Source organism: Myotis daubentonii, chromosome 6 (genome assembly GCF_963259705.1).
Source record: "Myotis daubentonii chromosome 6, mMyoDau2.1, whole genome shotgun sequence".
NCBI lineage: Eukaryota > Metazoa > Chordata > Mammalia > Chiroptera > Vespertilionidae > Myotis > Myotis daubentonii.
In genome coordinates this window covers 9902041-9927637 of record NC_081845.1, presented here as the reverse complement: position 1 = coordinate 9927637, position 25597 = coordinate 9902041, and the positions used below count along the sequence as shown (strand labels likewise).

The window sequence follows — 25597 nt, the reverse complement described above, 5'->3', positions numbered from 1 at the left end:
CCAGCCTCAGAGCTCCCAACTGCTCTCCCCTACCGGCCTGATTGCCCCCAAGTGCCCTCCCCTGCTGTGACCAGCCTCCTCCACGCTGCGCAGAGCAGTGGGACCCCCAGGCCTTACCACTCGGAACTTCCACTGTGCATGCAGCCATCTTATGGTGGCCATCGCATGAGGGTGTGACGCCACCTAGGCTTTTATTATATAGGATTTGTTCCCCTCCCCGCCAGGTTTGGACATCCATTTTTTTTTCCTGGAGAGGTATTAACATAGAGCTGATTGAAATGTAGAAAAAGAATGTCTTTATGTAATGCAAGAAGAAAAGGAGTATTTTTGTTTGGTTATTACTTGGATCTGGAGGATCCGTAGTTAACGGCATAGCAGACATTGTAGCAATCAGGGGTGGGGGTACGAGGAGGAGCTTGCTTTTCTATTTCTCAGTCTAACTGTGCATGATTTTCAGATCTTAAGATCACATAGGAGCGCCTCCATTGCATTGGGATGTGACAGAAAATACATTTAATATGGGATTGAGGGCACCTGTGTTAGCATCTGTTAAGGTAGTTGCCAGTCCAATCCACGGGCTTTTAGAAATCTCTTCTTATAGTTGAAGGTGGCTGTGCCATTCTCTCAGATAAACATCTGATTTTTTTTTTCTGTGCATTTATTTCATTTCTGTGAAACAGAGGTTGTGCTATTTCCTATCATTTTGGCAATCAAAGCCTGTAAGTGGATGTGGTCAGGGGTTCATGCAGATGACTAAGTCTAAGAGTAGGTGGTGGGAAGCATCTCTGGGCCTCAGTAACCTGCCGGGTCGCGGAAATGGCACGTCCGCAGGAAAGGAATTTCTGCTCATGGTTGTAAAGAGAAGTAGACAGGAGCAGGCCTGCTTTGTGGTTCTTTCTGTGTTGGCAGCCGGAAGGCAGAATCCTCAGCTTTTGCCTTGGTCTCACTTTCTGACATGCTTTTGTGGTGGCCATTGTCAACTCATTCTGATCACATCAGCTCTTACCCATGTAGCATTTTAACCTGTTGTTTGAAATATTCTTGAGTTTCTGTGTCCCTGGAAGTACTCACAGTCCCTGTTCACTGAGCGGATTGTAGGGGAGAGAAACTATAAACTGGATATTTACAACACAGAGAAGCTGTGCGGGTGATGGGAGGAGACGCGGCTTGGCATTTTACTATATTTTCTTTATTCATTTGCTCAACAAATGTTTATCAAACATCTATGTGTCTGTAACTAATCTAGGAACTCAGATAAAGCAGTGAATCTGTATGTTCCTTTTAAAAACAATCTCGTATAAGGCCACAGTGAGCTATGGGGAGAATTTAAACGCTGAAAGAATATTAAAGAAGGAATAACAGGACAGAAATGCCAGGGTGTCAGCTTATCCCATGGTTCTCTAAGTTAGGAACCAACGTGCTTAATAGGATATGATTTTATGGGAATCTGTACTTGCTAGAGAAACTGAGGAAGGGGGCACTTCACTCCACTCTAACAGGTGTGAGTGTCTACACTCAGGGGAACCTTTTCATGTGGCTTCTTATGAGGTTTCCTTAAAAAAGACTGCAGTTTTGGGCTGCGGTGAGGAATAGAGCTTGAATGCTAGATTAAGTTGAAATACAACCTTTGAAAGCTGCCACCTTCAGAACAATGTTTCTGACTAGTGAGAGAACTGGGAGCTTCCAAAGAAAGACTATAATCAGAAGAAAAGGACATTCTAGTGGTTGTAGCCCTTGGCTATGAGAGCCTTATGTTTCAGTGTACGGTAATTAGGGGGTAAGTAATAAAGGGGTGGGACTTATTCACCAGAAACATGAGTAACCTTACCTAGTAGCCAAAAAATTTGGTCCCAGTATGTCAGTTGCTCACACACTTAGAATAGGGCTCTTCATACACCAGGCCTCCTTGGCCCAGGAAAAAGAGCCAGGCCGTGCTGGACCTGGTGTTTGGACCCTACATTTGAGTTGACATCCTGTGCTCTGTCTACTTCTCACCTCCTTTCTCTGAATTCTTACTGGGTGAGCACATGCGCCACTCTGGAATATTTATAAACCTGATTAAGATGATCTTCATTGAGGAAAATCAAGCCAGAAACATTACTAGTAGGTGGGCTTGCCAAAGACATGGAGTCATGGAGCAAAACTCTGCATTTATTTCCTATTCTTCATTCCACATCCTCTGCCGAGTTAGGAAACCATCCCCAACACCATTCTCACTTCTGACACCAATTGCAAGTGCAAGGCCATACTCATGTTTGCTGTTTTGCTAGAAGGTCCCACAGAACTCATTGAAAGTTGTCACACTTGCAGTTATATCACAGTGAAAGGCTACAGATGAAAGTCAGCCAGGGGAAGAGATGCATGGGACAGAGTCCAGGAAAGTTCCAAGTGCAGAGCCTCCAGCCGTCCTCTCCCAGGGGAGTCACAGACAGTGTTGACTCTCAGCTATGCGGTGTGGCAGTGTAGAGAGCATTGCCAACCAGGGAAGCTCATCTGAGCCAAATATTTTTTTATTGGGACTTGGTCACATAGTCATGGTTGACTGCCCACAGGCCCTCTGGACATTGAGCTGATACCATGTGACCCGAAGTCCCCACCCTACATCACATTGTTAGACTGTCTTTCATGTCCCTAGGCCCCAGGTGAACAAAGACACTCTCATCAGGCAGAACATTCCAAGGGCTTAGAGCATGCCTCCCAGGAGCTGAGGGCAAAGACCAGACATCTTTCTGGGCAAGGTTAAATTCTTTACTACACACTCTTAGAAGCAGTTTGACCATGAGAATAGTTATGATGATGACAACAATAATTGTGATGTAATATAAGGAAAGAAAAAAGAGATGCCATGATAGGAAGAGCCACATGTATTTTGCCTTTGGATGCTTTTCTTCCAGCAATTAATGATTTTTTTCTTTTAAAGCGAGATGGAGGAGGAGGAGGGTACAGGTTTTAAAGGGCAGTGGGCCTTTAAAATGGTTGTCATTTTTGAGTGATTTGAGTGTGATTTTATGGCCTGTCCTTTTTTCATTAAACTCAAAATGAATGATCGAGTTTTAAAAGCTGATCAACTCTATCTTATAAGCAGCTCCACATTCTCTTCTTGTGTTTAGACTTATCTAGACAGAAGAGGGAATATGAGTTAAGAGCAGTTTAACACATGACATTTGGATTGCTATAATTTTTAGCAAAGGGAGTTACTACCAAAACCAAATTTCAAAGTTTGGAAATGGGTTTCTTTCATTTACATGAGACTGAGGTTCTTGTAGGAAGTACTATTGTCCCTCGTTGGTAATGGGATCCTTGATGAAATTACTTTAGTTTTGTGGTGATTATAAAATGGGAGATTATAATTTTGCTGAATTAACTCCATTGGTTATTTGCATTGGTTGGATCATTTATGTAGATTTTATGTTATGTTGTCTGAATTCCAAGTGTGTGGATTTTGAGAAAACTATTAGTAAGTGAAGTAAGAACTAAATGCTGGTAAAGTTGAATATGGTAAGAGCAAAGGAACTGTTGTTCTGCATACAAATAAGGGCTAGAATTTGGGTACAAAATAAATTAGCCTAAGAGCAGTAGTCTGAAACTCTAAAGTAGATTAAGGGGACTGCTCTTATCAGCAGAACAAATTAATCTTTAAAGGCATATAGTCAAGAAAATAAATGGACAAAGTAGTGTCAGTGGTTTTTAAGTTAAAGGAGATGGGGTGATTGGGGGTGGGTAGGGGGGTCATCCAGGATGCCTAAGACTTTCAGGAATTTCTGTTGGCAGAAGTGATTATAACAACAGCAGGCACAAACCTTTACTCATAACAGATTCATGAGCCTCTTTTCAGATAATGAAAAATAGGATCAGTTCTGGTGTGCCCTGCTAGCAAATGAACCTCTCCAATGATAAACAACACTATCCACCCTCTCCTCTGAGAGGAAAGAAATTAAATATCTCAGTGGGTAGTGATGACGGTGCTGAAAGTCTGTGACTGCAGGGAGCAAATCCCAGTGTCACGCGGGGCTGAGGATGCCCCAGAAACTGTGTTCTCAGTACTGAATCACTGCCTGTCCCTTTGGCCTCCTGTGTGACCTGAATATTTAAGCCAATAAGAGTTTACAGTGTGATGTTTAAATGCTTCGCTGGTTCTTTGGGTGTGGATATTTTGCCATTTGGAACCATTTTCAGGGTTGCCATCATGTTTTAAAAGAGATACCTATTACCCTTCCATTGTCCTCACTTACCTAAACTTTGTTAAATCTAGAAATTCATCTTGCAGAGTGTGGTAACTAGAGTTAATACCGTATTGTATATTTAAAAGTTGCTAAGAGAGTAGATCTTAAAAGTTCTTATCACAGAAAAAAATAGGATAGTTATGTGGTAGTGAATGTTAACTAGACTTATTGTGGTGAGTATGTCATGATGTTGCTGGTGGGAATGCAGTCCTTCCACTGAGTCACAAGAAAAGCATTTTGGGGACCCACGTATGGGAGGATGAGATGTAGTAGTAAGATTTATTGGAATTGAAATAGAAGACTGTCCCCAGGTTCCGATGCCCCATCTCTGTCTGTCCCACTGTGGAAGAAGTCATGCCTTGTCTTCATCAAGCCCAGAATTAGGGCCAGAGTCCAGAAATTCTGTGCCATTGCTTTGGAGCCTGCCTGGCTGCCATGGAGGCTGAGCTTGGGGCCTGCGCAGCTGCTAGGCCCACATGGCTGCTATGGAGAGAGAATGCACAAGTGAACGGCGAACTAATGTGTGTTGGGACTCAGGGGTGGGGAGCCCTTGCCATTGTTGAGCTTCAGTTATATTATCTCAGGCTTTCCAACTTACCAATCTCTTTCCCAGTCCTTCATGGTTTGTACTGGGTCCATCCCCTAACTAATCCCGTTTCTGGATCTTCCAGGGTTTTGTGTCCTTTATCCAATCCTACCCTTTTCCACGGCTAGGCACCTCCCTTTTATGGTCACCATCTTGGCTCCTGCTACACATGCACCCAGCAAAGGAATGATCCCCTTATTACGTTATCCCTCCCTCAGATCCTTCCTGCCCATTTGGGGGATTTGGTGCTGAGGGCAGAGGATGCAGCAGTCCCGTGGGGAGCCTATGAATGCTGCAGCTTCCTAGTGAAGCAGGCTTAGCGTTCAATTCAGTTCCCTAGTGTATATGCTTAATGTCTGATTCCCTTTGCTACCTTCCTTTATTAACACTTTTAAATCATTTTTTTATTTTTTGATTACAGTTGACACACAATATTACATTAGTTTCAGGTGTACACTCCAATGATTAGACATTATAACATTTATTAAGTGATAGTCCCCAAAATCTCATGCCCATCTCATATCATACCTAGTTATTAGAATATTATTGACTGTATTCCCTATGCTGCACTTTACACCCCCATGATTACACTGTAACTACTAATTTGTGCTTCTAAATCCCTTTAACCAATCTCCCACCCCCCTCCCATCTGGCAACTGTCAAAATGTCCTCTGTGTCTATAAGTCTGTGTCTGTTCTGCTTGTTCATTTATTTTGGTTTTTAGATTCAATTGTTGACAGATATCTATTTATTGCCATTTTATTGTTCATATTTTTTTCTTCTTTTTCCTCCTCCTTCCCCCCTTCCCCTCCTCCTCCTCCTCCTCCTCCTCCTCCTCCTCCTCCTCCTCCTTCTTCTTCTTCTTCAAGATCCTTTAACATTTCATGTAATACTGGTTTGGTGGTGATGAACTCCTTTAGATTTTTCTTGTGTGTGAAGCTCTTTATCTGACCTTCAATTCTAAATGATAATTTTTCTGGGTAGAGTAATTTTGATCATAGGTCCTTACTTTTCATCACTTTTAATATTTCTTGGCACTGCCTTCTGTTGAGAAACCAGCTGACAGTCACATGGGTGCTCCCTTATAGGTAACAAACTGCTTTCTCTTGCTGCTTTTAAGAGTCTCTCTTTGTCTTTAACCTTTAGCATTTTACTTTTGTATCTTGAGGTGAGCCTCTATGGATTCATCTTTTTGGGACTCCCTACCCTTCCTGGACTTGCATGTCTATTTCTTTCACCAAGTAAGGGACATTTCCTATCATTTTTTCAAATAGGTTTTCAATTTCTTATTCCTTCTCTTCTCCTTTTGGCACCCCCATGATGTGAATGTTGGTATGCTTAAAGTTGACCCAGAGGCTCCTTATACTATCTGCATTTTTTAATTTTTTAATTGTCCTGATTGCGTGTTTTTTGCTTCCTCATATTCCAAATCACTGATTTGATTCTCAGCATCCTCTACTGTTGTTTCCTTGTAAATTATTCTTTATTTCAGTTAAGTGTATCCTTCATTTCTGACTGATCCTTTTTTTAAAAAAAATATTCTTATTGGTTTCAGAGAGGAAAGGAGAGGGAGAGAACGATAGAAACATCAATGATGAGAGATAATCATTGGTTGGCTGCCTCCTGCACGCCCCCAATGGGGGATTGAGCCCACAACCTGGGCATGTGCCCTTGATTGCAATTGAACCTGGGACTCTTCAATCCACAGTCTGATGCTCTATCCACTGAACCAAACTGGCTAGGGCTCTGTCTGATCCTTTTTTATGTTGTTGATGTTCTTACTAAGTTCCTTGAAGTTCTCACTAAGTTCCTTGTGTATCCTGATAGCCATTGTTTTGAACTCTGTATCTGGTAGTTTGCTTGCTTCTATTTCATTTAGTTCTTTTTCTGGGGATTTCTTCTGTTTTTTTCATTTGCCACATATTTCTTTGTCCCTGCATTTTGGCTGCACCCCGGTGTCTGTTTCTATGTATTAGGTAGAGTTTCTAAGCCTGTCAGACTTGGTAGAGTGGCCTTGTGTAGTAGGTTTTCTGTAGGGCCCAGTAGTTTAGCCTCCCCAGTTACCTGAGCTGGGCAGTCCAGATATGCCCCTGTGTGGGCTCTGTGTACTGTCCTATTGTAGTTGAGCCTTGATTGCTGTTGACATCACTGGGAGGGATTGAACCTCAGGCCAATTGGCTGAGAGGACCAACTGTGACTACAATGGAAGAGCTGCTGTGCAGGAGCTCTTCCCAGTCTTGATGTGGCTTCTTCTTTAATTCCTCAGTTGTAGGACTTCCATTCAGCCAGATTTCAGATGGTTCTGAATGATGGTTGTTTTGTAGTTTAGTTGTCATGTGGATGTGCTTGCAGGAGGAAGCGAGTACTGCATTTACCTATGCTGCCATCTCGACCTTCCTTTATTAATATTAACTGGCTACCTACGTTAACAGCATTATGTTGTACACCTGAAACTAATATAACATATGTCATTTATGTCTCAAATTAAAAAAAAAATCTTCTCTTCCTCCACCGGATCACAAATTGCCTCACTCTCATGTCATCTATTCAATGCCATGCTTTTTGGAAGAAATGTCAGGTAGCTACATAAAATGTGCGAGCTGGGGGCTGGGTGAAAAAAAGGTGAAGGGATTGAGAGGTACAAATTGGTAGTTGCAAAATAGTCATGGGGATGTAAAGTACAACATAGGAAATATAGTCTATAATATAGTAATAACTATGTATGGTGCCAGGTGGGTACTGGAAATATCACAGGGATTGCTTTGTAAAGTATATAATTTCTAACCACTATGCTGTACACCTGCAACTAATACAAAATTATATGGGGGCGGGGGAGGGGAGAGCGCAAGCTGACTTGATTTGCTGTCATCCAGCAGAGAGTCTCAGACCAGGAGCAGATGGTCCCTGTGACTGTGTATTTTTAAGGAAATGACTGGTGCATCAACTGGGGTGACAAAGAGAAGGCAGAGCACAGGGAAGTTGCTGACCCACGTGAATCTCAGTCTTCAGAATTCTCACCTGCTCTTTCTCCTCATCCACCCTGTACTCTGTGTAAGGGGTGGATAATTTTTTGGAAAAGCAGGTCCGGCATCCAGAATTCTGTTATGCATGCTTTATTGGAGCTGGCATGATCTATATAATTAATGTGGTTGGTGACACCATTCACTGAGCAGCGGTCGAAGCATTTCTTTCTAAATTTCTTTTTTTTTCTTTTCAGAAAATGCTTCTAATCAAAGGGCTACAACATAATATCCACTTACTTTATCTTTTAAAATGACTTGAAATGCTCATAGAATGACATAAAGGCAGTTTATACACAAAGCAGTGATTTGCAATGATGCTGTGATTTCTGCTTTTCCTCCTTTCGGATGGAGCCATCTTCGCTTAAGCATTGCAACATCCTCAATGAGAGTAACAGATGAATCACTCAGAGCGTCTAGGTAAGGTTCCCAGACACCTGGCTCTGGTGATAATTACAAAACGGGTGTCCATCTGCCACTTCCTGCACAGGACGGAGCTGGCAGGAGGAGGTGGAAGCTGAGAGCTACAGGGCCCAGGAGGGATCGAGGGATGAGAGCTCAGAGTAGAGTGTGGCCACTGTGATGCCATGCCCTCTGACAGTGCCACATGGCTGAAACTCCAGAGTGAGGAAGGACCTTCTGTGTTCACGGTGGCTGCCAGGTCCCCTCGGAAACCTGTGTTGGCTTCTTTGTTTCTTAGAAGTCTCTTGTAAATCAGGTGGCTGCATGTTATATAAAGTCAGGTTTCCAAGGTTACTGGAAATGTTTGTTTTCTTTCTATTGCTTTTTGATCTCTCAGGTAGGGCTTGACACACACACACACACACACACACACACACACACACACATCCTAGACCAGTGATGGCGAACCTATGACATGCGTGTCAGAAGTGACACGCGAACTCATTTTATTGGTTGATTTTTCTTTGTTAAATGGCATTTAAATATATAAAATAAATATCAAAAATATAAGTCTTTGTTTTACTATGGTTGCAAATATCAAAAAATTTCTACATGTGACACGGCACCAGAGTTAAGTTAGGGTTTTTCAAAATGCTGACAAAAGGTTCGCCATCACTGTCCTAGACTCTGCCCTTTCCTCAATGCTTCTCATTTGCTCTAACTTCCCTCAGGCTGGCTAGTGTTTTTTCAGGACTTAAAGGAAAATCTCTAGAACCTTCTTCCATAGTAGCTGCTGCCAGTTAATAACTGTGTACAATTCCACACACCCCAGTTGATACACAATGGCCCCTTTCTTGCCAATTGAATAGCTTTGTTTGTCTTTGACTTTCTCAACCTTTATCAGCTCTTGACTTCATTGAGTACCTCTTCCTTTTAGAAACACTAGAAAACCCTCTGGCCAACACTTCTCTTGTCTTCTTAATAGCACACTCTAGCAAGCATGTCAAACTTGCAGCCCATGGGCCACATGCCTTGTTTAAATAAATGAGGCATGCGGAGCCGGCGTGAGTTTGACATGCTTGCTAATGGGTTTCCCCCATCTCTTTTGTTTCAGTCTCCTTTTCTGATTCTAACTCCTCTACCAGAACTCACTTGTTAGGGGGACTCTGGCCTTGGTCTCCAGCCTTCTTTTCCTCTCTATGCGTCTCTCCAATGTTCTGCATCTAGTCCTATGATTCAAAGCATTGTCATCTGCTGTGTCCAGTAGAATTTTCTCAGGTGATGGGAATAGTCTGTATCTGCAGTGTCCATTACAGTAGCCACTAGTCATATGTGGCTATTGAGTACTTGAAATGTGGGTAGTATGACAAAGGAACTAAATTTTAAATTTTATTTATTTTCATTAATCTGAATCTAAATAGACACATGTTAAGGGCTACTGTATTGAACAGCCTCAGTCTAGATCATTGTGTTTATAAACTATGGGTGATAACCCATTAGCTGGTGATAGCCTGTGTTTTTTCAAAATAAAATAGAATGAAAATATCAAGAGGTATTACTTATAGTAAGCGTTATCTTTTATTCACAAAACGTTGGTTTTAGTCTTTTACTGGTATTTCTGTCTACTAGGCTGCTATAACAATGTGTGGGTCACACATAGTATTTTAGTTTTTCAGTTTGTTTTTTAGTTGAGAGCCACTGATCTAGTGCTGGTAGTGCCCGTATTTATGCATTCAACCAAGAACTGAAACCTAAAGTTATATTTATCTATTCTCTTGATGCCTTAGCCCAGATGTCTAGTAGACCTCTCATATCTATAAATCTTTCCCCCCTTCAGTTATCCCCTGTCTCAGCAAATGCCACTGCCTTTCCTCTAGCAACTTCTGACGAAGTTCTTAATTCCCATTCTCCTTTCCCCACTGCATTCTACCCCCATTCAGCCCACCAGCAAGGTCTTTAGGCTCTGCCTCTGAAATGGATCCCAAATCTATCCACTGATTTCCATTTCAGTTTCCAACAACTTAACTCCAATACATTGGCATACCTTGCTTGGACCATTGTAATAGCTCCACACTGATCTCTCTTTCCCTCTTGTCTTCATAAAACCCATTCTTCATAAAACACAGCAGCCAAAGGGATCTTTTATTTTTTTATTAGTTAAGGTAATACAAATGTGTCCTCATCTGCCCCATTAGCCCCCAACCTCTTCCCCCTCCCCCCGCACACTCATGCTCCCATCCCCCTGTTGTCCATGTTCATTGGTTTGGCTTATATACATGTATACAAGTCCTTCAGTTGATCTCTTCCCCTTACCCACACCCTCCCCTACTTTCCTTCTGGGAATTGATAGCCTGATCGCTGTGTCTCAGTCTTTGGATCTGTCCCAAAGGGATCTTTTAAAAGCCCAAACCAGATGATGCTCTTGTCCTTGACAGTGGCTGGTGACTTTGCATTGCACCGAGAATGATCTCTCATCATCTAACTGTGGCCAACAAGGCCCTAGCATCTCTACCAGGGTTCCCACCATGCTGACCTTGGCTTTCCTTTGCCAGGAATGCCCACTTTCTCACTTGTTTCTCTGCAAGGCCTCTGCATGTGTGCAGTGACCTAGACCCCCATGCTGGCTTCATTTTGTTAATACAGAGCTTTTTTGGAAGTAAATGAGATATGTCATTACTTATATAGAATACTAGAGGCCCGGTGCATGAAAATTCATGCATTGGATGGGGGTGATCCCTCAGCTTGACCTGGTCCCTCAGCCTGGCCTGTTCCCTCTCACAGTCTGGGAGGCGACTCAGCGATTAGGGGAAGGTGACACCCCATCACACCTCTGCTGCTGCCACTGCTGGCAGCACAAGCCTTGGCCAGCCCTGGTTCCCTGAGCCTCTGGCGGCCCTGGGCAGCTGGAGGGCTGAGGGGACTGGGGGACTCCGGAGGCAGGTGCGTGGCAGCCCCAGTGGGGCTGAGAGGACTGGGCGCCGCCATCTTGTGGCTGTGGGTGCCACCATCTTTGAGGGCATGGCAGTCAATTAGCATACTCCCTCCTTATTGGTTGTGGGCGCCGCCATCTTTGAGGGCATGGCAGTCATTTAGCATATTCCCTCCTTATTGGCTGTGGGCACTGCCATCTTTGTGATGGCGTGAGGGTCAATTAGCATATTCCCTCTTTATTAGATAGGATTCTTGAGTAATAGAAACCAAGAGCTATCAGTCAGTATTTTTTATTAGAGATCTTTGAATTTTCTTTGTGAATCATGTGTAATCAATATAATCTTTGTTGCAAGTGGTGTTGTCAAGTTTCTATCTGGAGAATAAATACTGATCTTGCTATTTTTTATTTATTTTATTTATTTATTTTTTTTAAATATATTTTATTGATTTTTTACAGAGAGGAAGGGAGAGAGATAGAGAGTTAGAAACATCGATCAGCTGCCTCCTGCACATCTCCTACTGGGGATATGCCTGCAACCCAGGTACATGCCTTTGACCGGAATCGAACCTGGGACCTTTCAGTCCGCAGGCCGACGCTCTATCCACTGAGCCAAACCGGTTTCGGCGCTATTTTTTAACTTAGTGAGCTGAGCATCTCATTATGCAAATTTAATGAACAGTTTAAACATGCACAATAGGTTATATTTAGTTATAGACATAAATTATGTTAATTTAAAATGAGGCTTTTATTAATGTTAATATATCATAAATACAAGATGAGTTATTTATTTTAACTTGTTAATCACTCAGTTTTTTACACATCATAACCAATGTTTTAAGGAAATTTGAATTTGATTTAAATTACCAAATTACTTGTGTCTTGAAGAAGAAATGTCTGTAGTTTAGGTTACATCATTCCTTATATGATTTTAGTCTTTATTTTATAATGATCTTTATGAAAAATATATTAAAATAGTGAAGGAAAGTTACCAGAATTATTAACAAGATAAATGATAGGGTTTGTAATTCTGACTTTTGCTTTAAAAAAAGAGAGAGAAAGGAAATCTTCACTTAAATGTTGGAATTTTTCACAGCAGTCAGCTGAGTAAGATTAAAAACAGCACAAAATTGAAATTGTATGTGCAGCCTCTGCATTGTTTAAATCACATAGTAAAAGGGCAATAGGAAATGCATTTAACTTTTCAAAATGGAAACTGACTATGTGGGAAAATTCAGCATTATTTTATCCTAGAGAATTCTTTAAATTAGATGAAATAGTGTTCAGAAACTGGAAACAGGACCTCATTTTGTTCACATGGATTTCATTCTGTTCAAGTTTAGAAATGGTGGTGATAAAACTGCTTTTGTCCTTCGACCCACTTTGTGGTGGCTTTCCAAAGGGAATAATCCAAATTGCAGGCAAAGACTGATGCACAAAGATGTTGACTGTGGCATTGTTGATAATTTTGAAAAGCCAGGAGCCAACCAAATATCTATTGGGGGGGGGGGAGGGAATTAAGCAGATTGTAAAAATTAATTTTAATGGTTATACAATCTTCTATTTTTAGAAAGACAATTTAATGTTGTGGGGAAAAGCTCTGACATACTGCTAAATGGAAAGAAGGATATATTTATACAGTATGATCTTAATTAGGTAAAAAATACTTTCCATAGAAGAAAATATGTGTATAGTGGTTCATTCTGAGGAGTAATTGTTGCTGGTTTATATTTTCAATTTTTTCTAGGACAAGCTCATACTGCTTTTATAATAGCAAAAGGATTATTAAAAAAGGAAATAGGTGTCTAATAGGATATGAAGTATTCAAGCTTATTGTGTTTTAGAGCCAGAGAATAGTTGCAGGCATCATTAGCGTGGGAGCTGGTGACTAAGGGCTGTGATTGGGGTAGGAGACTGCCTGAGAGCTTAAACAGTGCAGAGGCATAATGCAGGGGAAGGTTCTTCCTGTTTTTGCTCAGTTCTGCATTGTTGGGTGTCACTTGCTGATCAGAGAAAGTCTGACTGCTGTCTGCCTTGTCTTTGACAAACACAGATAGGAAGGCAAAGTCATTATCTAATAAATGTGATCTATTCAGCAGCCAAATATTTTTGTGTGAACACAGACTTTGAGTTTTATTTCATTGCAAGCGAGGCAACCTATATGTGCACATTCTTTTTCTCATCCAAGTTCTTTAACTGCTGAAATTGCCCTTAAAGAGACCACAAACATTGTAAAATGTGTTTAATTACTAATTCATTAAATTTTCCTGTCATTTGGTACCAAATATTTTAAAACATGAGGCAACAGTGAAAGATTCCTGATGCTGTTAATTGGAAACCATTCTAGATGGTTCTTCCGTGTTTGGGTTCTCAGCCATGAATCATGAAATCACTTCAGTGGGTCTCCCAGCATTACGTTGTAAGTGAAATTAGCATACATGGAAAATATAGGGTCCATTGGGTATAGTAAGTATGAGTACTTTACGTTTTTATTGTAGGGGTGTGTTTATATATGCTGGATTGTAAATGGAAAATGTGTGTGTTCTTAAAATGATGATTTTCAATAAAAAAAAAAAAAAGTCTTCTTGTAACATAGACCAGTGCTTTTCAGTAAGATCCCAAGACCAGCAGCATAGGTGTCACCTGGGAGCCTGTTACAGATGCGGATTCTCAGGCCCCACCCAGACCTACTGAATCAGACACTCCGGGGGTGGGCCCAGCACCCTGTGGTTTAACCAGGCCCCCTGGCCATTCTGGTACACGCTCAAATTCAGAACCACTGGTCTCGCCCTGCCTTCCTGGGTGTGGTCCGGAGTCTAACACTGGCATCACCTGGCAGCTCGCTGGAAATGCAAAATCCCAAGCCCCGACCTGGACCTACAAAATCAGAATCCACAGGCTCGGATTAAAGGTTTATCAAAGGTTTGGAAGCACTGATCTAAGCCACATATGCCTTCAGGAGCCAAGTAGACAATGTCCGTGAATGAAGGCAGCCTGGACTTCTCCGTAAAGAGCACAGCCCGTCCCTGACTTATGATGGTTCAACTTATGATTTTTCTACTTCACAATGGTGCAAAAGTGATAGTTTAGTAGAAAATATACTTGGAGTTTTGCTATTCTCTGGACTAGCGATACACCGTATGATATTCTCTCATAATGCTGGACAGCGGCAGTGAGATGACTTTGCCCAACTGTAGCTACTGTTAGTGTTCTGAGCATGTGTAAGGGATGCTAGGCTAAGCTATGATCTTCTATAGGTTAGGTGTATTCAATGCATTTTTAACTTACAGTATTTTTCCCTAAAATATATTTTTACTAGGGGCCCAGTGCAGGAAATTCGTGCACTGGGTGGGGGCGGGGAGTGTCCCTCAGCCCAGCCTGCCCCCTCTCACATACTGGGAGCCCTCAGGCGTTGACCCCCATCACCCTCCAATCGCAGGATCGGCCCCTTGCCCAGGCCTGACGCCTCTGGCCTAGGCGTCCGGCCCGGGCAGCGGGGACCTGCAGTGGCAGCGGGGGGTGCCGCGATCGCACGGGCTCCGCCCCTGCCCCTGCAGGATGCCTCTGGCTGAGGCGTCCGGCCCGGGCAGCGGGGACCCGCAGCTGCAGTGGCCCCGCGATCATGGGCTTCGCTTTAGGCCCAGGCAAGGGACCCCTAGCTCCTGGGACTGCCAGCTTCGACCGTGCCCAGCTCCCATCGCTGGCTCCACCCCTACTTCCTGCTATCACTGGCCAGGGCGGAAAAGGCACCTGATTCTCTGATCATGGCTGGGGGGCAGGGCAAAGGCGGCCCTGGGGCCACCTTTGCCCTGCCCCCCAGCTCTTAGCTCCCCCCTGGGTTTCCAATCACTGTCAGTGGCAGGGGGCTTCTTCCTGCTTTACCTTTCGCCTCCCTGCATTGTGCCTACATATGCAAATTAACCGCCATCTTGTTGGCAGTTAACTGCCAATCATAGTTGGCAGTTAATTTGCATATAGCCCTGATTAACCAATGAAAAGGGTATCGTCGTACGCCAATTACCATTTTTCTCTTTTATTAGTGTAGATAATTTCAGAGAGGAAGGGAGAGGGAGAGAGAGAGAGATAGAAACGTCAATGATGAGAGAGTATCATTGATTGGCTGCCTCCAGCATGCCCCCGACTGGGGACCAAGCCCGCAACCCAGGCATGTGCCCTGACCAGAATTGAACTGTGACCTCTTGGTTTATAGGTTAACACTCAACCACCGAGCCACACCAGCCAGGCTCAACTTACGGTATTTCCAACCTGAATCCCTTGTATGTCGAGGAGCATCTGAGTAGCAATTAGAAGGCATTGTTTAAAAATGTCCTGCCTTATATCAGTTGGGGTTGATACATCCAAACAAACTCATCAACTGAGGTTAACTTCAATTGACATCAGTTACTTCAAGCAGATTTTTCAACCCACATTTTGATAGAGTGAGCCCCTCACATTAACTCCTTCTGATCTCTTTTAGGAATTTATCAAGGAGCTGCTCTCTCGGATAAGAGGCATGAGGAAACTGAGCCCCCCGCAGAAGAAGACTGTGTAATTCTGCACAGGGTGGAGCTGCCTGGAGACCAAGACTGGGTCCCAGGAACTGGACTTTACTCAGACTATTTCACTTTTTTCGGGGAGGGGGCATCTGTTAGACATTTATTCAAGAGCGTTCTGTTTTTTTGTTTTTTAAAGGTTTCATTAGTGTACTGTTTTAATAGCAAAGATACCACTCTGGTTTCAGCCCAGCCAGGGATTGTCAAACCAGACAGACATCCAAGGATGGGCTGGGCTAGGCAGTATTTTCTTCGAGAAATCCGATGTTGATGACCTAACTATAGATGACGGTTTGTTTGTTTTTTAACAACTAGTTGGGTAATCCTTCTTTCTTAAGTTCTGCGTTTGACTCAGACGTCGAATTTCTCATACTTGTATATATCTACACACAACAGAGTTCCAGCGTAGATGTGAGCTTTATTTCACATTGATGAAATGAATGTGTGGTCGTCCTTTAACTGGAGGTCACAGCACGTGTGTTGGCCAGAGGCCACTAGGTATTCTTCATGTGAGTGCTGCTGACCTCCAACATCCGCTTTATGCACCAAAGTGAAAGAATCCAGTGTATCCGTTATTTGAATGAGCTACACTACGAAAGTGTTGAGTTGGTCAAGGGCTTAATTTATGGACTTTCTATTATTTCATTCATTGGGATGCTTTGCCAGGTCGTGTACTTATTGCCTCATTTGTGGTACTTTAAAGTTTTACGAATCCTTCGTTGGAAGAACTACTGGGATGTCTAGAGAGGAGCCCTCGCTATCTGAGCAGTGTTTTCTGTGGAAAATGGGAGCACTGGGTAGTGATGAATTCTCTGCTTTACACCAAGTACTGTGTAATATTCTCTCCATGAAAGCAGGTCAAAAGGAAGCCAGCAGATTATGCATCTCCCTTCTTAGAACTAGGTTCTGGTCACTTCTGTGCCTGGGCAGCAGCAGACCAGAGGGGGTGCGCTCAGTGGTGAGCAGAGGGAGAGTTGGGGAAGCCTCTCCTGCCCTCAAGAAAGTTGGTAGAGGAGCATTGGCTGGTCGGGAAGCTCGGTGGAGAGTGCATTTCTGGTTTCTCTAGTGGCATATGGTGAGGACTCTGGCTCTAGGCACCCCGATTCCCTTGCCTGGAGCTAGGCCTGGGCACCTGCCTGCCCCTCTTAGTTACACACCGGCTCCTTGGGGGAGGCTCAAAACTCAGATGGACTCCGGTGGAGTCAAAGGTCAGAGTAGGAACTCTTGTTTCCCTCCAGGAGGTCCCGCTGCCTCCCCACAGAGGCCCCACCTACAGTGAGCTATGTCTGGGAGGGCCCTGTCGGAGCACAGGGGTCAGGCATTTTCTATCAAGGGTGCTTTGAACATATTTTATTTTTTAAAAGAACTATGTTTGTGAATTTTATGTATACTGGCAAGCTTTTGAAAATGTATTTAATTTTGTAATGTTTACCAATGATTTCTTTACAAGCTATTTACTCAAATAAATGGAGCTGCTTACAACTCTGCTCACTGTTTGCCTCGTAAAATATGGCCACGTGTTGACTTGACTCTGTCAGGCGCTCTGCAGAGGAGGGGCCGGGCTGCTGTGTCCAGCTGTTCCTTCTCAGGCATTGGGTCCCGGGCCTCTCCCGATGAGAGCAGCAGAGCTGGAGGACTTTCCGGGGTTGAGAAGGAAACAGAGGGTGAGTTCTGTGCACTTGGTCCCGCCTGCCTTCTGTTCCAACCCTCTCCTTGGCCTTGCCCCTTCATCTTATTAAAGTTCCCCTTTACCCATCTGATATAAATCCTCAAGAAGATTTCAAATTAATCAGATATTCCCATTACCAAGAGAATGTCATGCACCCTGTAAATACAGAAAAATGCAGGATTTGTACGATTTTCCTTAGGCTTGACCAGCCCAAGTTATGGTCTTCAGATGAAGCAAGAATGAGTTTTTCCTTCTAAGGCCTCTGACCTGGCCACAGAACACACTCCCGCCTTCCCTCCCTTCCTTCACTCAGGGCCTGGCATCACCTGATGTCCCCTGAGCACTCAAGCCACAAGCGCGGGCCTCGTCTGACTCCCATATCTGTCCCCAACATACCCCAGTCACTGTGCTCTTCTTCCCCTAATATCTCTCAGACCTGTCCCTTGAGAACCCTTGCCTTGATGGCTGGAACCGTTGGAGTTGGCTTCTCCATGTCCAGTCTTACCTCTCTCTGATCTGCTCTCCACCCGGTAGCCAGAACAATCTTTCTGAAAGACAGCTCTGATCATTCTATGTCCCTACATAAAATCCAGACATGGCTACATTTCTTACAAGAAATTGGTCTCTGGCTCTCCAGCCCCACCTCTCGGCCTTGCACTAATGGCTAGTCTACTGAGTTCTTTGGGATATCTGGAATGTTCCATGCATTTTCTCCTCTGGGGCTTTGCAGAAACTATTGCCTTGGTCTGAAACCTCCTCTCTGCCAGCAGGCTCTATCTGAAGAGCTTCCAGTGTGACCCCTCGTGGCACGTATCCACAGTACTATTACTGTCAGTTCCTCTGTTCTTCTCTTCTGTTAAACTAGAACCCTTGAGGTCGGGACTGGATTTTATAACTCAAGACCTGGTCCTGTGCTCGGTCCATCAAAGGGATCAATATGTGTTTGCCAATGGAATAAATAACACAAAAGGTTCTTTAAGAAAACTCAATTGTTTTCTTCACTGCTGGGAGAGTGGTTCTTAGACCTTAATGTACATTTGTTTCATGCGGGAAGCTTTAAAAACTGCTGAAGTCTAGACCCTCCTGCTGACCATTTTAATCAGCTGCTGTAGGAGCAGATTTTAAGTACATGTCTTTACTCGCTCCCGGACTGAGCACCCCTGGGCCACTGGGTCATTCTTGTGTCACCTGATGCGTGAGTTTGACCTCAGCTCACCGTGTTTGTGCTGTTACAGCAGGTGGCAGCTATGACATCAGCACGCTGACTATTTCTCATTTTATTTTCTGCTGGAGAGGAATGAAAGCACAGCACTGGGGGATGACTCCTAAGTTCCAGCTTCTAGTCCAGTGCTCCTTCAACACAGAAATCTAAGGTTAAACTTTACCGAGTGGCACCCATTCTCCACAATAATAATAACAGTTCCTGTTTATGTATCACTGTGCTAAGGGTTTACATGCCTTATCTCATTTAATCCCAACATTAATGTTACCAGGTATATTGCACAATCTTCATTTTACAAATGAGGTAACAAACTAAGAAAGGTTGAGCAGCTTGCCCGAGGTCATGCAGTTACAGAGCTGAAATGCAAACCCAGACCTGTTTGACTCCACACCCCTTGACCATGAGGCTTTCCTGCCTCTCGCAGGGTCTTAATTTTATCCTCACTCACAGGAGTGAAAGCCATGAGCTGCATCTGATGTGAGCGGGGCCCCCAAGCCTGTGTGTGGGGGTTGGGGTGCTCTGTGATTGGAGAGGGTCCCTGGCCACCTGCTGGTTCTTCCTCACCCCAGGGGCTCCCTGCTCCTGAGCTGCAGTGTAGCCGGCTCTGTGCTGCTTCTCCCCCAACAAAAGGCTCCTGATGTGGCCGTGGCTGCTGAGCATGGACTATCCTTTCATCAGTCTCCTGAGAACGCAGAACTGGGAGGAAGAGTGGCTCAGGGTAAGGTGGTTTGCAATTCCTGTAACAGGCAGGTATCTGATTTTCATATACCGCCTAGAGTCCCCACGTAAGGTTGTGCAGAGTCAGCTTCTCAACAGTAGGTGAGTATGTGATGGTACCTGGCTCTTCCAAGATGATGCAGTGGTTGGAAACATGAGGTCTTTTTAAAAACAAAACAAAACAAAAAACCCTTTTTTATTGATTTCAGAGAGAGGAAGGGAGAGGGAGAGAGTGATAGAAACATCAATGAGAGAGAATTATTGATTAGCTGCCTCCTGTACAACTGTACACCGCCTAATGGGGATTGAGCCCCAAATCTGGGCATATGCCCTGACTGGGAATCGAGCCATGACCTCCTAGTTCACGGGTCGATGCTCAACCAGTGAGCCACACCAGCTGGGCACCTGAGGTCATTTTGAGCCATGACTACCACTTCCCTACCTCTGACTGAAGGGGCCCAGGCCAAGACAGAGCCAGACTGGCCCAGGCACTAGGCCTACCACCTGGAGAAGCAGGTGGGAGAGGACCCCTTTCCCTTTCATAGTGCAGAAGAGGCTGCAAGGGGGAGCCAGACGCTTGCCCTGTGGCCTAGCTCTGTGCTGGGCACTGCTCCACATCAGCCTGCTGGGATTGAGTCTGTCATTCTTTATGCATCTTCATTTTTAACAAAAAAAGTTTTAAAAGTTAAAAAAAATTAGAAATTTTTAAAATAGAAAAAAAGCTTATAGGAGAAGGATATAAATAAAGAAAATATGTTTGGATAGCTGTACAAAGTGTTTGTGTTTTAAGCTTAGTGCTATTACAAAAGAATCAAAAGTTTAAAAAATAAGTTTATAAAGTAAAAATGTTATACTAAGCTAAGGTTAATTTATCATTTAAAAAAGATAAATTCTTTATAAATTGAGTGTAGCCTAGCCTAAGTGTACAGAGTTTCTGAAGTCTCCGGTGTGTACAGTATGTTACAGGCCTTCATACTCACTCATCCTCACTCACTGACTCACCCAGAGCAACTTCCAGTCCTGCGAGCTCCACTCATGGTAAGTGCCCTCCCTATACAAGTGTACCATTTTTATTTTTTAACCATATTTTTACTGAACCTTGTTTATGTGTAGATACACAAATATTTACCACTAGAGGCCCAGTGCACAAATTCATGCATGGGTGGGGTCCCTTGGCCTGGCCAGCGATCAGGGCCCTCTTGTCCAGTCCCAATCAGGTGATTGGGTCTGGCTGGCCAATGGGAGGGACTGTGGGAGGTTGGCCGGCCATGGGAGGCCGGCAGTGGGAGCGCACTGACCACCAGGGGGCAGCTCCTGCCTTGAGCATCTGCCCCCTGGTGGTCAGTGTGCATCATAGCAACTGATCAACCAGTTGCTTAGGCTTTAATATCTATACTAGAGGCCTGTTGCATGAAGAGATTCATGCAATAGGCCTTCCCTTCCCCTGGCTGCCGGCACCGGTTTTCTTCCGGCACGCTGGACCCAGGCCTTTGCTCTGGCCGGAGCCTTCAGTCTTCACCGCTTCATGGTTATGTATGCAAATTAACTGCCATCTTTGTTGGGTTAATTTGCATACTCTCCTGATTGGCTGGTAGCATAGCGGAGGGACAGTCAATTTACATGTTTGTCTATTATTAGGTAAGATAAATTGTGTTACGATTGTCTACAGTATCAGTACAATAACATGCTGTACTGCTTTGTAGCAATAGGCTACAGCTTACAGCCTAAGTGTGTAATAGGCTAGACCAGTGGTCGGCAAACTGTGGCTTGGCAAACCGCGGCTCGCAAGCCACATGCACCTCTTTGGCCCCTTGAGTGTGGCTCTTCCACAAAATACCAGCTCTTCCACAAAATACCGACTTCTGCGCATGGGCCATGAAGTTTCAATCGCACTGTACGTGTGCGCCCGCACGTGGTATTTTGTGGAAGAGCCACACTCCAGGGGCCAAAGAGCCGCATGTGGCTCACGAGCCGCGGTTTGCCAACCACGGGGCTAGACCATCTAGGTTTGTGTAAATGCATTCTATATGGTTTGCATGACTATAAAATCACCTAATGACACATTTCTCAGCACCTATCCCTGTTGTTAAGTGACACATGACTGTATATACTTGATCATATTTATATTTTCAATTCAGTGTTACCATTGTTGGGAGAAAATTCTATATGGGTCCCTCATGTTTTTGCATGTTTGTGAGCAGAGACTACCATAGTTCTGAATAATTGTTTTATGTATGTATAGCAAATAGCCTTGGAAGATATAGTTTATCCCTCTAAGGCAGTGATTTTCAACCAGTGTGCCCCAATAATTTTAAAAATATGCATGTGCTGTGGCCTATCAGTTGGAAATTATTGCTCTAGAGCAGCAGTTGCCAATTGGTGGTCCGCAGACCACTGGTGGTCCATGAGGTCTGAAAGGTTGGCGACCGCTGCACTAGAGCAAATAGCAGGGGAGCTTACTGCCCATTATAAAAGATGAGGGTTCCCTAAGTTCAGAGTGCTTTCTCCTGTAATGTAACCCACGGCATGTGCAGCTGTCACCTAGCCTTCTTTGCAACCTCCTGTGGGAATTGGGACTTGAGAAATCAGTGCCAAAATACGCTGCTATTCTGGCTACTGCTATTTCTGTGAGTAATAAACCGTCCTTTCTTTCTGGCCCAGGACTGTTTGGTCTTCTACGGGCAGCATCGATGACGCTGAGGCAAACTTGTGAGCTTGTGGTAGGGTCCCACTTCATAGCCTGCACAAGTTTTGACAACGGTCAATCTTCTCGGTCTCTTTTAGTACGACTTGTATCACTCTTGTAGCTAGGAGATACCTTCTTATATTTAGATCCTAACTCAACTAATCATTTTCAACTATTAGGGTCAGAAGTTCCCTTTAAAGGGATCTATGCCTGAAAATGGTTGTTCTGTGGACAGAAATTACTTTCACAAAAGCCACTTTCTCCCTTCCTCCTTGTCAGCAGCCTAAGGGAATGCTGCCTGGTGGAGATCAGGGAAAATGAGCGATAGAAGAGAGACGCACCAAATTTACAGAAAAATGACACCCCAGTGAGGTGGAGAAGACAGGCAAATGGCAATTCTTGTCACACGTTTTTTCCCTTTGAAATATGTGCCTAAGTAATACGTGTAGCACATTATCACTTGCTATTTTGAAGTTTCTAAATTAAACTCCAAAAGCAGTTTTGAGGCTAATTTATTGGCAGCATCACAGTCCACCCAGTGGTAGCTGAAACCAAGAATAGAAGTTGAGCTCATGGAATATCTGGTGTTACCAGATTGGTTCTCGTCAGGTCGAAAAGTGATCTATATAAAGTGTGACCCCCACTTACCCTGTGGGTCACAAGTTGCTGTGAGTGATTTACCATCTGGTTTTTCTATTGTTGGCGACAGGTGCTGATTAGATTTACGAAAAGGGGACTCAAACTCTCTTTCTGATAGCTCATGGAAAGGGGGTAAATAAGATAAATATCTTTAAAAAAATATCGTATAGCACTTAGCACAGCACCTCACTTTCCGGCTATAATCCCAACACAGGGGAACAAGATTACAACCTACCGTGTAGGCTGGTGTCACTTTCACAGAATACTCCCAAAGCCGTGAAGAAGTGCAGCTTTCTGAAATTGGTGATGAGTCCAACCAAACCTCTCAAACAGTGCGTTTTTTTTTAAAAAAACCCTTTAGAATGTTATTTCTATTTCAAGCATGTGTGCTCCTTTTAGAGCTGAGAACTCCCTGCCTCGCTCTTTAAACCAGGGGTTCTCAGAGCTCCGGCTCAGGCAGCGTAAGGGGTCCTCACAACCTCTAAACCTGGCAGGAGAGGGGGCAGGTTGCAGTAGAGCCACAGGCGGAGCCTCAGAGAGAGCCCGTGTGCCGAGGAGAGAGTGCCAGAAAGAGAGAGACAGGAGAGTGGCAGACAGAGACGTGCAGAGGCGTGAACGTTTCGGAAGGAGCGGGTCTGTTCTACCCTCAGGTTCTCCAACGTTCACACCCACGACAGGGAAAGAGCCAGGCCCGGGACTCTGGAGGCCCTGCCAGGCAGGAAGCCAGGCTGCCGGGGTGCCCCTCCCAGCAGGCCGCCCTCTGACTTCTGGGTCTGCTGCCATCATTCATCTGATTCTGCTCAGCCGCACGTGTGAGACCAGGACGCTCAGTGGAGCTGACAGCACATCCCAACTGCGAGGCCAGAATTAGGAGGTGTCGCCAGAAGCCCGACTGGAGTGCCTGCCGGTGAGGGACAGGCGCCTGCACCCTCAGAATTCGCCGGCTCTCAAAGTCCAAGTTAGACACGGGGACCTGAAACACTCATGTTTTCACCTTTGTTGTCTGTGTAGTACACTTTCTACTTCTGAATTTTGAAATGTGTTTTTGCCATTTCTCTCTCTTGGGGTCATATTTGGCTGGGGGTGAAGGTCGCAGATGAGCAAAAATCCCATATCCAATAGGCATCCCAGAGGGCCAAATTATTATTATTTTTATTCATTGATTTGAGATAGAGATAGAGAGACATCAATTTGTTGTTCACTTATTTGTGCTTTTTTAATTTTTCCATTGATTGGTTCTTATATGTGCCCTGACTGAGGATCGAAACCCCAGTTGAGCGACCTGGCCAGGGCCCAGAGGGCCAAATTCAAGGGTCAAAGAAGGAGAAACCCATCTCACGAGGCACACGTTTTCCCAGCATCTCAGGGCCTAGGTTTTTTTTTTGTTTTTTTTTTTTAATTGCTTAAAGTAATACAAAGGGTATTACATATGTGTCCATTTTTCCCCCCCTCCCTAGACAGTCCCCTAGCCTCCCCTATCCCCCAGTGTCTTATGTCCATTGGTTATGCTTATATGCATGCATACAAGTCCTTTGGTTGATCTCTTACCCCCCTACCTCCTGCACCCACCCTCCCCGGCCTTCCCGCTGCAGTTTGACAATCTGTTTGAGGCAGCTCTGCCTCTGTATCTATTATTGTTCAAAAGTTTATAATGGTCTCTATTATCCATGAATGAGTGAGATCATGTGGTATTTTTCCTTCATTGACTGGCTTATTTCACTTAGCATAATGCTCAGGGCCTAGGTTTTTAAATCAAGGGCGAGGGCATGGAAGAGCATCTTTAATTAACGCTGCAGCCAGCCCCTCTGGCGCTTCGTGCTGTGCCCACCTCTCACAGGCACCGCCAGCCAGCAGAGCCCCTCCTCCGCCCCAGGCTTGATTTGCAGGTCTTGCTGTTCTCTGGCAGCGCCAATGGGTTTGTTTCTCTCTGGAAGCTTCCTTTGTTCGCAGCCTTAGGCTGCATTCTTCTCTCCCAGTCTTTGTGGTGAGCCTGCTGAGGCCTCAGCTGGCTCTGTCCTCAAGCCACCCGGCTGCCGGTCTCCACCTGCCTGTCACCAGCCCACGGCCACCACTCCTGCTTCTGCTCCGAATCTGCCTCCACTTAAAGTATTTTAAGGAGGACGTTGACCTGCATTTCCTGCTGCTTCGGGAAAGCAGCTTAGGGAAGCGATGTTTCCTCCTTCAGACAGAAAACCCCACGTTTAAAGGACTTCTAGAAAAAGAGGGGAAGAGCCCCCTCAATCAAACCCAGACCGGCTGACCTTCCCCCTAAAGCAGTGGTCGGCAAACTGTGGCTCACGAGCCACATGCGGCTCTTTGGCCCCTTGAGTGTGGCTCTTCCTAAGCCTTAGGAGTACCCTAATTAAGTTAATAACAATGTACCTACCTATATAGTTCAAGTTTAAAAAATTTGGCTCTCAAAAGAAATTTCAATCGTTGTACTGTTGATATTTGGCTCTGTTGACTAATGAGTTTGCCGACCACTGCCCTAAAGGAATTAGAAAAAGTCAGCTAATTTTTAAAATCTTCATCACTTGATAAATTAATCTCTTGAAAGGGACCAGAAAGTCTAGAATTTCTTACATATGATCCATATATTAATTTTAAAAAGACTTTGGCTTCCTGGGACATCTATTTAGAGTAGATGACTTAGCAGTAACTTAAAATCATAACAATAAAATGTTTATGGTGTACAAATAATCTAAGGGATAATATTGAAATATCTATACTTCTCTATATCGATATAAATATAACTGCCAGTTGTCTGTTTATGTGTCATGAAGTTTTAGAAGTGAACCATGGTCATTAAGGCTTTTGATTTTTATGATTATGCAGGGGGAACACATGGGAAATGGAGGGAATCCTGGAAGACAAAGAAAATATTAACACAGAACCGTCCTGAAAATACGAAAGTATGACAGGTCTTGTGGGGGGTGAGTATGAGTCACATT

The 25597-nt window shown here is 44.2% G+C and overlaps 1 protein-coding gene and 1 long non-coding RNA gene across 2 annotated transcripts in view; both read left to right on the top strand.

Moving 5' to 3' along the window:
• Positions 1–17200, top strand: part of PPP1R14C (protein phosphatase 1 regulatory inhibitor subunit 14C) — a 57190-nt gene extending 39990 nt beyond the window's left edge. Inside the window, exon 4 of the mRNA XM_059700028.1 lies at positions 15638–17200. Within this exon, the coding sequence (XP_059556011.1) occupies positions 15638–15712 (75 nt within the window). The 3' untranslated portion in view covers positions 15713–17200. The remainder of the gene's footprint in view (positions 1–15637) is intronic.
• The window catches only part of LOC132236784 (uncharacterized), a 146478-nt gene that overhangs the window by 56846 nt on the left and 64035 nt on the right, over positions 1–25597 (top strand). The window lies entirely within an intron of this gene.